Source organism: Larimichthys crocea, chromosome XXIII (genome assembly GCF_000972845.2).
Source record: "Larimichthys crocea isolate SSNF chromosome XXIII, L_crocea_2.0, whole genome shotgun sequence".
Classification (NCBI taxonomy): Eukaryota; Metazoa; Chordata; class Actinopteri; family Sciaenidae; genus Larimichthys; species Larimichthys crocea.
The window spans coordinates 9,749,873-9,762,192 of NC_040033.1; the positions used below are offsets into that span (position 1 = coordinate 9,749,873).

At 42.8% G+C, this 12,320-nt stretch overlaps 1 protein-coding gene across 1 annotated transcript in view; it reads right to left on the bottom strand.

Moving 5' to 3' along the window:
• The window catches only part of oxsr1b (oxidative stress responsive kinase 1b), a 37,219-nt gene that overhangs the window by 21,815 nt on the left and 3,084 nt on the right, over positions 1-12,320 (bottom strand). The window contains exons 2-3 of the mRNA XM_019267535.2: positions 7,901-8,013; positions 940-1,048 (exon numbers count right to left, since the gene is read on the bottom strand). Coding sequence (XP_019123080.1) covers positions 940-1,048; positions 7,901-8,013 — 222 coding nt within the window. The remainder of the gene's footprint in view (positions 1-939; positions 1,049-7,900; positions 8,014-12,320) is intronic.

Here is a 12,320-nt window from a genome sequence, read left to right on the forward strand (position 1 = left end):
TGGCTCATGACTCAAGTGTATCCGAGGGAGCCAGGCATGCCACCTGGGCACTATCCGTTACAGTAGGATGCTGTTTACACAGGGGGCCAGAGGGGAACAAGGGAGGGTAGAACCAGTGTAAATGTTTAGTGCGTGGACGTATCTGTGTACTCTTGTGCTCGTATAATTAGGTGTGTGAGACTGAAAGCAGGACTTGGAGAGAGATGAGCGGCAATTTTTTTTTGCCTCTTTGTAAACAAACGAACATTACTTCAGGCTGTCTTCGTCTTCAGAGTTTAAAGAGCCCCCTGCTTGTCAACTGTTTGGAACAAGACGCCTTGTGTTTAGGAGTCCTCGCAAGGTCTAATGTGTAAGATCCTCTCCCTCGCAGGCCGATTCAGATATTCTATTAGACACCATAGCTTGATTTTTTTTTTATGGGAAGAATAAAGAATGAAACAAAACAATCAGAAGCAGATGCAACCGTTGCATTTTGAGGTCTCTCTCCATGGTGGCCTCCTCTTCTGGTACTCCTCTCACTAGTTAATTGCAGCGCTGCCACATGGGTGCCATGACGCCGGCCTGCGGGCTGTTATTACCTCTGCCCTGTCATTAGCTCCTGCTCTGTGCTGAGTTAAAGCCCGGAAAGAGCTGCAGCTCACACGGGACACAATGAGGATCAGCGCTGTCACATTCCCTACAATCACCGGTTAACATCGCCGGTAGTAAGTAGCCCATCTCTTCCTACTGGCCCCTATCTCATCTTGGGTAGCCCTGCCAAGAGATTCAGGAATACAAGGGCAGAAGTATGTTCTGTATTTGATGTGTTAAGTATGCACACTGCGACTGACAAACTGCTCATTTAACCTCTTATTTTTTTAAATCGGAAATATTGAGATTGGTGTTTCGGTCTGGACTGGATGGATGATGGAAGGAGGAAGCCTTGGAAGGTGCACTTACCGCCACTGAGCAGCTTCATGACCAGCCACAGCTCATCCTTTACCACGAACGAGGTGTAGTAAGACACAATATTGGGGTGGTGGCACTGGCTCATGGCTTGAATCTCTTTCTGCGAGAGGAAAAACAAAAACAGAGACACGATCCAGTTAATCAGAGATGTACAAAGCAATTAGATAATCTAATGGCAGCCTGGCTATTTATTTGCCATCCACCTGATAGAGCTCGTGTAATCTGTTGACACTGTCACATCATCATCGGGCTGAAATGGATTATAGTTTTATATGTGAGGGAGGGTATTTTTTTTTTACTCATGACTTTTCACTCCAGCAGCAGCAGCAACAAGCAAACAACAATTTTTAGAGCTGTTAACAGTCGAGATGATAGTGAGACAGAAGACCCATGCTCACTCGCCTCTCACAAACAGGTGTGAATAAAAACCTGGAGGAAATAAACTGAACGTATTCCCACAGTAAATGCCTTTGATGCTGCAGCTATTCCTGAGATTTAGTGTGATACTTAAGATCGTAATGACGTCAGTCGTAGTCTGAAGAGAAATAGGTTAGGTCGATATAATGCATATCTGTGCAGAAGCAAAAAAACAGCCAGTGCTCAGCCCTTTATACAGCTGTAAAGCTCTCTTTCTGTGTGTGTGTGTGTGTGTGTGTGTGTGTGTGTTTGGAAAGCAGTAGAGCTGAGGTAATGCTGGCACTGAAGTCTAATCCATCACTTCAGCACTAGTCCTAAAGTCATTTGAGGATAGACAAGCTTCCTAAGAAAAAGAAAAAAAAAAAAGCTGACTTCTGAGATGAGACCTGCCCGCTGCATCCGTCCCTGCACTCCAACACTTGACAAATGACTGAACCTGCAACTAGAGCTCCATATTAATGCACAGCATCTCCGTGCCTGTTGTAATAATCACATAGAATGACACATAGGGCCCGACTGGAACCGAACGAGCTCTGAACCTTTCGAGGAAGTCTAAAAGTAACATTATTATTTTATAAATATATCTATGCTCGGTGAGTTTGCTGAATCCCTTTTGATAATTCAACATAGTCTACAGGTGAAATGATCTGTTGATAGACTAATAGATTAGTCACTCAAAAGAGGATTAATCTGTAATGATTTGTATTAATTTTCTTAGCAAATATTTGCTGTTTTCAACTCTTCAAATGTGAATGTTGATGATTTTAGTGCTCTGTGGGAGTAAATTGGATTTTTCATGGTTATTTTTGGCAGTTTGTTGGACAAAAGAAGAAATTTAAGGACAACTGTGATCAACATTTTTTGTTTTTAAAGATTTTAGGATATTTTACAGACCAAAAATTAACTGATTAATCTGGAATAAAATAAAAATGACCAGTTATATAATCAGTTGCAGCCCTCGTCTAATCACATCTCGTTGTCCTGTGAGATATATTTTCCAATAGCAACTCTTTATGTGAATACTCTTCACATTTAAAGTTAGCTGAAGTATGTGAGAAACTATCTGACATCAAACCCATTTATATCAAACTCCCGTAGTTGAGATCAGACATTACATCTTATGCATTTTTTCATGGAGCTTGGCGAGCGTTTTCCCTGCTTCTCACAGTCTTTGTGCTAAGCTCCGCTGTGCCAGACCTGCAGTATCTCTCTACTGGATGAAATCAATAACTACCATCTCATCTAATTATGGGTTTCCACCACAGATGACTCAATTTCCCCAAATTTGTTATCTAAAATAGCTATTGAGTGTTATGCCATGACCGGTGCATCATGAGCCTATCAACTGAGAAACCTGAATACGGGGAGGGGGGCTGAGGACATTTGTTAAAAGGCAATCAATCAATAGATGCTTGTGGGTCAAAAAGTAAGCAATCAAAGGCTGATGTTCCATCAGCATAAATGCTTAGCTCACACAATTGTGCATTAGCAGCAGTACAGTATGCCTCAGCTGCAGAGTCATCACTATTGAGCCTGTGGCCTTCAAGTGAGCGCCTCTGCTGAGAGGCATGCAGGTGACATCATGGTAGAGAAAAGCACTTTGACAAGAGAGGGTTAAGAATATGAACTGAGTCATAACACGGGCGGATACAGACTGGGCATGAAACAAAGTCATTAGACTGTGATGGGCATAGACATGTTTAAATACACACAGATCTGTAGAGGACAATTAAGGGGAGTGTCAGTCAAGAAAAAGGGACCGACAGGTGAGTCCGTACACGTCTCTAAGGGCTCTAACCTAAAGCCGTTTTTGATGATTAAGCAGTCTAATAATTCACAGTCTGTCCGGCCAGACGGCGAGCTCTGTGGGTTGTCTATCGTTCTTTCTCTGGATACTGCAGGCTGAGAGAGAGAACAATAATGATATAGCCTGTTGGCACTCTCTGCTCCCTCCCCTCCCCTCCGTTCTCAGCACAGTGGAAGAGGCAGGTCACCACAGCGCTGTGGGCCAGGGTAACCCCAGAAAAGGCAAACAATGGGATAACAGGGAGGATATCGTGCTCTGGCAGCTGGCAGGTTTTCCCATCTTTTCCAGTAGACAATGTGTGAATCACAGAGAGATTCTTTGTTGTGGGTATTAGGTCACTGTAAACCTATGCTGCGGTGAAGACAGTGGAAATGTTCTCGTCGCTGAAAACCATTCATATATTCTGTGCAACCTTTGACGCGTGAGGAAATCTCGCTTTGGGAAAATATTGTTGCAGGTTCTGGAAAACAACATTGTAAGAATTCCTGCATGATAACATCTGCACACAGGACCATTCATGTTAAAATGCAACTTCTCCTGCATGGATTTTCCTAATCATTTTTTTTATTGGCTACTGATGAAACACACAGGTTCAGTAGTAATGTAAAACTCATCCAACCAGTCCATGAAACCATTAAGAAAAACACTTAAATCAAAGACGCACACCCTTAAAACGTTCACTACTATTTGTTACTCAAAATGCTTATTTCTTGGCCTCGGTGGCACAATCACACACCAAACTATGTCTATCTATAAAATACTTGGTGTTTCTACAAATTAAATGCCTTTACAAAGACAAAACATCCAACTAACAGAAAAGGGGAAACTCTTCTTCTTCTTAGAAACAGTCTTTCTTTTGGCCTTTGTGTTTGGTCGTGGGTGTTACAATGACCTCATCCTGAAACACGGGCATTCAGATCGCTTTTATTCAAACCATCCGACCCGCAAACCACAAGTGACACACCTGTGTCTGTGCGCCGCTCGCACACAAAGCCGCCTGCAGCACAAACACTTCCACTCTCCCGTGATTAAATTTCCCCGTTTAATACGCGAGGCGCAGATGACATCAGAGGAGGCACTTACTTACGGCAACCTGTGCGGGACATCACTGTCGAGTGACTGTTAATAATGACCATCTGTGTTACATTCATAAGCTGCATACCATTAGCATAGCTTATTCTCCTTGCCCAGTGTTTTTGCATGAGTTAACTGTGCGACATCTTTTGTTTTTTTGTTTGTTTTCTGTAGAAGGCAGATGTGAGCCAAAAATCCTGATCAATAACAACATCAGACCGCCTCCATTCCCTTTTTCCACCCATCTAATAAAACCGTCTCTCTCTTTCTCACACTGGTTTATAGAATCTGTAACCTTTGATTGATAGCGCCTCAACATGTCAATTCAAAAGGGAGTAAAACAGGCTGTTCTTTGTGATCAGGGTGAGATCATTTTGGCTTATTTAATAAACAAAAATGACCTTTCTAACATGTAATGGGCCTTGAGACTCACGCCGAAGCCCAAGCTAAACACTAAACCCTCTGGAGACTCCTACAGATTCTCCAGGAAATAGACCAGTCCTCGTCAATTATATTTTTCTATATTTGGCCTGATCTTCACGGTATTTGGCGAGTCTGCAGACCTTGAAACTGAGCACACACAAAAAAAATAAATAAATGACCTATTGTCACAAAGTGAATACAGTGCTGGGTCACAAACTGGTGCCACAGAATGATGGCAGACGCACAGAGAAGCCACTATAGAAGCAATGTTACGTCACTATCACTTACTCAGAGCCTAACACACGCTCTCTATGAACCAATCTCACCGCAGCACGCACATACGAGTAGCTATTGAGGAACAGACACTGCCGATTGAGGGGAAATCGTGCTAAAATCTTAATGCTGAGAAAACAAATACACCACTGAATCATTTCCTTTACCGCCATTCAGACTTCGTATGTCAGAAATAATGATTTCCACCTCAACACTTTCAGTATCTTATCTAAGTTGATTGGTATTGTGCAACTGTTGCCACACTGAAAACACTGTGAGCAAAGTTTGCAACAACTGTGTAATTATGAAAGAGGATATTAGAACCGCACCGCACGCAACTTGTAAACAAGCCTCCTCCTCATCTGACCTAGCTCCAGTCACTCAAAAGCGTTTGTCCGTCAAACTGCTGTGCCAGGAATAACTACGACATACCACTGCACATGGAGGCATGGCGGATAATTGCTTTTTTCTCACATTAATGAATCTCACAGGTAAAGACCTAGAGCCTTCTTAAAAAAAACTTGCGGGATCCTCTGTAGAGAATCAATCTGGGTTCAATTTAATGCTTCCTCAACGTTTAACCGGGTACCCAACAGGCTGTGGAATTGGGGGGGAAAACCACAGGCAGGAAATCCGACCTCGCTGTATTCCATGTGACCGCCTGCTCCGAGAATCCGGGAGCAACATTCCCCTGATTCATCCTCCAGAAATCGGCAGGGGTTGGGAGGGCGGGTGTTCCTCCTCAGTTTAGTATTGCCAGTGAGTAGTGAGAAACCTGCCAGTGATCTCTAGCCATGATCGTCCATGTACGCTTATAGGCTTACACAATATTTATTTCCCACAGGTTACTTTCGCAGACTTTTGGATGAGAACTAGGAAAGAGGACTGGAAAAATCCATCAATCACTCCTTCCGTCAAAGTTAACAACGGCTCATTTCCAAGGGAAAACGCTTACTGTGAAGTACCAGGCAAATTAAAAAAAAACTAATTCAGCTGACATTTTGGACATAAGAAACAAGCCACACACTGCACCATGTGCAGAGGAGCTCGATATGATCCTTGAGCTAAATCATAAACCACATGTCATAGAGTAAATGACGTGCCGAGCCGCGGTGCAAGACTGCGTTGAGGGCATGAAGACACAATACAGCCGCGAGGAAGATGTCCCACGGTGTGGTGGTCTAACAGTTTCCTGCCAGTAAGTGGAGTCCTACTTTAGAGAACAACCAGAATAGTGTTTGAAGTGACAGGGATGATTGGAGGAGGGTTTGGAGTAAACAAGTAATGAAAAGCAGAGGCGGAACTAACTCCATCCACACGTGCAGACCACGGAGACAAAAGATCTGAACGCAATCTTGTGAGTATAGCTCTGTTTGACCGTGCATAAAAAGTAACAAGGTCACAAAAAGGCCAACTGAAATCGCATTAATCGTCTATTTTTGTAGTCAAAAAGTAATGTTAATGTGTCTTTTTTAATATTAAAACAGAAGAAAAAGGTCTTTGGAAAAACCAAAAATGCTTCTTTTCATCTCAGGCGACTGAAGTTTGACGGACAGCACCTGGCAGGCTGAGCACCAGCAGGGGAACAAACACAAAGAAACCAAACTTGCATTCATGTTGTGAGCAGACAGCATGTTATTAGTTGTGCTAAATAGAACGGGTGTGGAAATTAATGTAAGAATTTTGAGCATTATTTTCTAATACAGTAACCCCCCCCCCACTCACTCATTCTGGTATGCAATATGGTATGCTCTTCTAGAAGCCTGAGTTGCAGCAAGAGCTGGTTAATTTGCCACACCGTCTTTCTTTTTTTCCTTAATACATCTGTGGATTTCCCCCGTAGAACAAGCTGCGGCGATAACGGCTCGCCCACGATCAAAGTGTGGAAGCATATTAGACAGAAACCAAAAAGTGCGATGCACTGCAAGGTGTAAATGGCTCATAACAGCAGTACAACTGCTATGCACGCATGCATGAAAGTGAAAGGTTCCAAGTAAATGTTGCTGTGTAGCGAGACCAAGCGCCTACTGCTTACGTTTTGGCTGCACCCAAGCATGATATATTAGGATTATCAACGTGCTGAACGTGCTTTCAGAAGTAGTCACTTAAGAGATATCGGCCGCATGCTGAAGGTAATGTTTGCACCACTGCTGTTACTGTAACGCAACCCTCCACAATGTGTCACTTAACATTTAACTGCACGTTACTTTAGTGATATTAAATCCATATTATAACCATTTTAGGTTTTAAGTCAAGTTCTCCAGATCAGGAAAGGGTTACTATGACGTACAGTGCATACTTTGTTTCTTGTTACATTTGTTTGTTTTTAAAAGAGAATGGTGAGACAGGTTTTTGATATTTAATTTGGGTAAATGAATTCTGATTCATCTTAGAATAATTGGTTCTTTGGTTTTAGATCAGTCTAGAAAAGAATCACTTGATCAATCAATAAAAAGAAATTGTGGGTGTCGTTTAGCTCAGTTGATAGAGCATCCTCCCCGTGTACGAAGGCTCAATGCTTGCCGCGGCGGCCCAAGGCTTCGAATCCAACCTGCGGCCCTTTGCTGCATGTCGTTCCCCATCTCTCTCTCACATTCCTGTCACTCTTTAGCTGTCTCTGTCAAAATAAAGCTTGAAAAGGCCAAAAAAACATTCAGCAAGCTAAGGATGAGACGTGTGTACATGTTTGAAAGTTAGATAAGAAGGAGACTTTAGCAGGAACAGCTAACGTGGCTCTTGTGTTGTGCAGCAGGCTGCTGTCTGGCTCAGTGTGACAGTCTGCTTTGCCTACGATAGAAGGAAGCTTTGACTGGCTGTGCTGAAATGAGCACGCCGTCAACATCATCTGCTGAATTTATGAAAAAACTTGGGGGGCGAACACACAGGACAAGTGATTTATAGAGCAGTTAGGCTTCATTTAAGTTGGACTTTTAATTAGCTGTGTTGTGTGCGTCTTACCAGGAGTTCATCCATGCTGGTCTGGCACTTCTCTAGGTTGATGCGTTTGATGGCCACCTTCTCCTTGCGTGGTATGCAGTAAGCTGCTTGAACCACTGCTGTGGCCCCACTCCCTGAAACAGACAGACAGGAAAACAACATTTTACCACCTCGAATTTAACACTCGTCATCTCAGGCAATGACAAGGCTCCCGGTGCTATTGTTGAAGACAACTTTGGCAGATATAGCACATTCACTTCAGCTAATATTCACATCCTCAGGCTACCCCTGTCAATTGTTTGCCCCTTCCCTAACTCCTGTCTACATCCAAAAAATAATGGCCACTGGAGGGTAATAAACCTAACTTTTATGATTACCTCTGGGGTTCAGAAAGGTTAAGTACACTTCTGCTTTGACAGCTCATCCAATTTCTCTTTGGTACAGCTTAACTGTCTGTTCATCAATTATGAATCAGCTTTCCCAAATCCTGCCTGATGAAGCGAGTCTGATTGGGGCCGGTGACTCTGCTAAACGAGGCACATCCCCAGGAGGCTTTTGAAGGAGGTCCAGGCCAGGGAAACCAATATGTAGTTAAGAAACATCCCTTTTTTCTGGCCCTTATATCCTTAGGGCATAGTTGGAAGATTTTGCTCACTGTCAATTATTCTTTACAGCACCAAATACCATAATCCAGAATGTGAGAGCAGCTCTAAAACCTGGAGGATTTACACTAGTTTATACCACCACAACTACTATTCTGATTTGCAAACAAACAGCACATAAATTACAGTCTAATTCAAGCTTAAATCCTAAAGCAGTGGGTTAATCTTCATTCTGAATAACGCGTGATATATATTCAGGAGTAAAAGCTTGTAAAAATCCTCTCCAGAAGAGGTACGCCTGTTGTTCCTGCATCGTGTGAGGTCATTTCACTGCCCCCTCAGTGCTCTTATTTGATGCCGTGCACGCACACACACGGCTGTTTCCACAAGATCTCTGGAATATATGTGACGCCGTGCAATGCTGCGAGCACATTCTCCTCTGGCAACAGGCTTCGGTGAGTGAAAAAGAGTGAGAGGTGAGTCGGTTCAGCCTCCAGTAAGCTTTTCCTAACCTCCCTCATCTTAGCTATGCCCAAAATATTAACAAAGTGCTCATTGTTTTGGTGTTTTCATTGAGCTAGAGGTGTATGGAGATTTTTTTTTTAAAAGGGCTATATTTAAAGTAAAAAAAAACAGTTTCCTCATTTTAATTAAAAAGTAAAGCTGTCCCTGAAGACGTGACCGCATTTTATTTAACTGCTTTTATTTGACATAATTATGACTTCAGGCTACGTGAGGGAAGCAGAGAATAAACCAGCACAAACCTATTCAATAGAGCTGAGACTAAATGAAAACAAACTCTTTAGATAATCCAATAAAAGTGCAATTTTCTTGCATTTTCTCATAATTGATTGACGGCAGTGGTTATTTTAATCATTGTGAGTATACTGCGTGTGAAAGCCTGAAATCCTATAGCTGTGGTGGGTGCCATCTATTCACTGGCAACCTGCGATAAAGCTCCAACTCTCCAGCATCCAAGTAATCACAGATCGCTCCACCATTACTCGAAAACTAAAAGGGGGCTAAACAGAGCTGTAAAAATATCCTTCAGCCCACCCCCCACCCCGCCACCTCCTACTACCACCAGCACCAGCAATACCAAACAAACCTCTGGAGACTAGCCAGTGATGGGGAGCTCAGCCCTTGCTGGACCACAGGGAGCCCTGTTGCCCTGTACACGGCGGAGTGTAAATTCCTCCACACAAACAAACAGCCTAGTCGTCAGGGGTGGTTGGACAAGCTAGAGAGTGAAAAAGCGAAGTGGGGGGTGGGTGGTTGGGTTTTGCAGCAGGCAAGGTCAAGGGGCACCGAGCCTCTGCAAGCCATTCAGACCGAAGAAGCCCAATCTATCAGCCAGTTGGGACCTTGAGTTAATATAGGCCGATGCTCTTTGATATTTGCTACTTCCAAGCTTAGCATGAGGTTATTCTGCACAGAGCAGTCATGCCTCTACTATTTGTATCCAGTTACATGATTATTCAATACTTCACGAGGACCTTTGAGGTTCGAACCAAAGCTGTAAATTGAGTAATTATCCTATGATGCACACAGGGGAGATTGCAAACCATTACGGGCGTCACATTCACTCAGCAACAGTTTTTGACTGGGGAATGTGGAACTTATTATGAGGAGAATTAAAAACAGACACAAGTCACAAACACGTCAGATTTTATTAAATAAGCAACACGTCTTCACATCTGTCATCCTTGCAGACGACATCGCCGCCGCCCCTCTCGGTTCGACTGGGAGGAAGCACACAAAAGAAGGGAAGCACTGCAGTAGTATCAAGGTTTCGAAAAAGTCAGGCCAACATCTAATCTGCTAAACAGCCTGGCACAGGCTGCATATCAAGCAAGTGGGTATTTTTTTCTCTCTCTCTCGTAAATGAATCAATAAATGAGCCTGATTATGAACAGAGCAGGAGGCCTGCTCTTTACAAACAGAAATAAACGTTCAAAGTTCTTCTCTCTGTGTTTTCTATTTCCAAAAAAGGCACAACAACAAGACGCAGCTTGTTTTGGAAGTGGACGGCCAAATCCAATCTATATATATTAAGTTAACGCATTAGGCAAAAAAAAAAAATCAAATGAAGATGATCCAGCTGCCAGCTGAAAATGTGGCGTGATACACAAAGTTACATAAGAGTTTCGCTTTGTCGAATTCCATTCGTTTGTTTGCGTGTTTGATTTCTGTTCGTGTCGTATTTCCATTTTCATTTTTCATAGTCGACGACTGCATGAACGGCCATCGTGAACGTCGTTAAACTACCTCGCTGTGTGTCAGGAAAAAACATGACAAAAAAAAGTTGCAGACGGGGTGAAACAACTCGATCGTTGCTGCGGAGGGGGGAAACATTGACAAAACAATCATGATCTTTGGAAGAAAAAAAAAAAGCAGCCCGTGTTTTCTGTAAGCATGTTTCCTCAAAACAAATCGAGCTTGGCATGGAAAAGCCTTTGGAGCATTATACTATAACCTAGCGGTATATAAATGGGACATGCGAGACTCTGTGAACTGTGAAAAGTCTAAATACTCCAGTGAGGGCTGCTTGCCATTAACCTAAACTAACATGTTTGCTTTTTAGGGAGTTGACATCTGAGTATGGAATGTTTACGTTCCTCCTATTCTGGTGGTGGTGGTCTCTATGAATGTCTTATGAAGTAAACAAGATAGCAACACAAAGGAATAGCAAGCAGCAGAATAATAATAGGCTTACCGAGGACACGGCATTACACTTAATTAAAATTATTAAAGCGGCTCAAAGACCATTAAAATACCAGCAGGCCATTTAAATCTCACATTATGGGCCAACATTCTGCTGGTGAAAATATTTGATGAAATGGGGCTTGGTAAAGTCGAGACAGAACATACCAACTGTTCATTTTTTTTTAAGCACAAAATAAAATAAAAAAAAGCAATATCTTATCAGATTAGCCTTGAATTAGTTTCTTAATGGAGTAGGTCAGCAGCTCTCACTTTGTCTTCCCTGCCCTCGCCAGGCTGGTTCGCTTGCTTGTACTGTCAGTCATCTTTTATTACATTTCCTCCGCATACCTGGCTGACATTCCACACGTTATTCAAAAAAGGTACGATGAGAAATGTCACACATGGCTAGAAAATTGCTGTCTTTGTCTTTTTTAGTGTGTATTACTCCTGCTATCCTGGAATACAGTGTCATAAAGTAAAAATGTTGCTTTCCATTGTGCTAAGTTTCCTAGAACTTAATCATCCTTACGTTTTTTGTTTTTTTTTAAACCATCTAAGGGACAGGACAAGGAGCAGGGAGGAAACATGCTTGTCCAGTGGACACAAACAGTGAGAGCAGAAAGTTTTCCAGTCCACATTTGCCAACACAAATGATCCAAAGTTTGATCCAGAACGAGCGAGCGGTACTTTTTTTTTTTTCCTATGGGCTCCGTCCAGTATGATCCAATGCTCAGTGGGGTGAAAAGAGTGGGTGTGAACCATGTAATAACAAGTCCTCTTTCCCTTGGGGAAGTTACCAAAACAATATCTCTGCTGGGCATGCTGGGTATGCAGGGCCATCCTCATAATGTCAGCCTTCCAGCTGAGCAACTAGAGCTGTAGAAGACATCTCAGATAGTGTCTCCATCGGTTTCTGGTAGAGCTGGGAGAAGAAGGTGGGTTTAGTAGCTGCTCAATTCGTGGCTACCTGCTGAGTCCATCAGTGAGTGGATCCATACATCTTCAATTTGGAGTTCATGCACTAGGGTGGGGTGGGAAAACAAGACTGCACTGTGTGCATGTACTGTGCCGTACGGGATATTAACCGACAGTGAGGAAAATGATCTAATAAAACCCACTCTATGGGTTTTGAT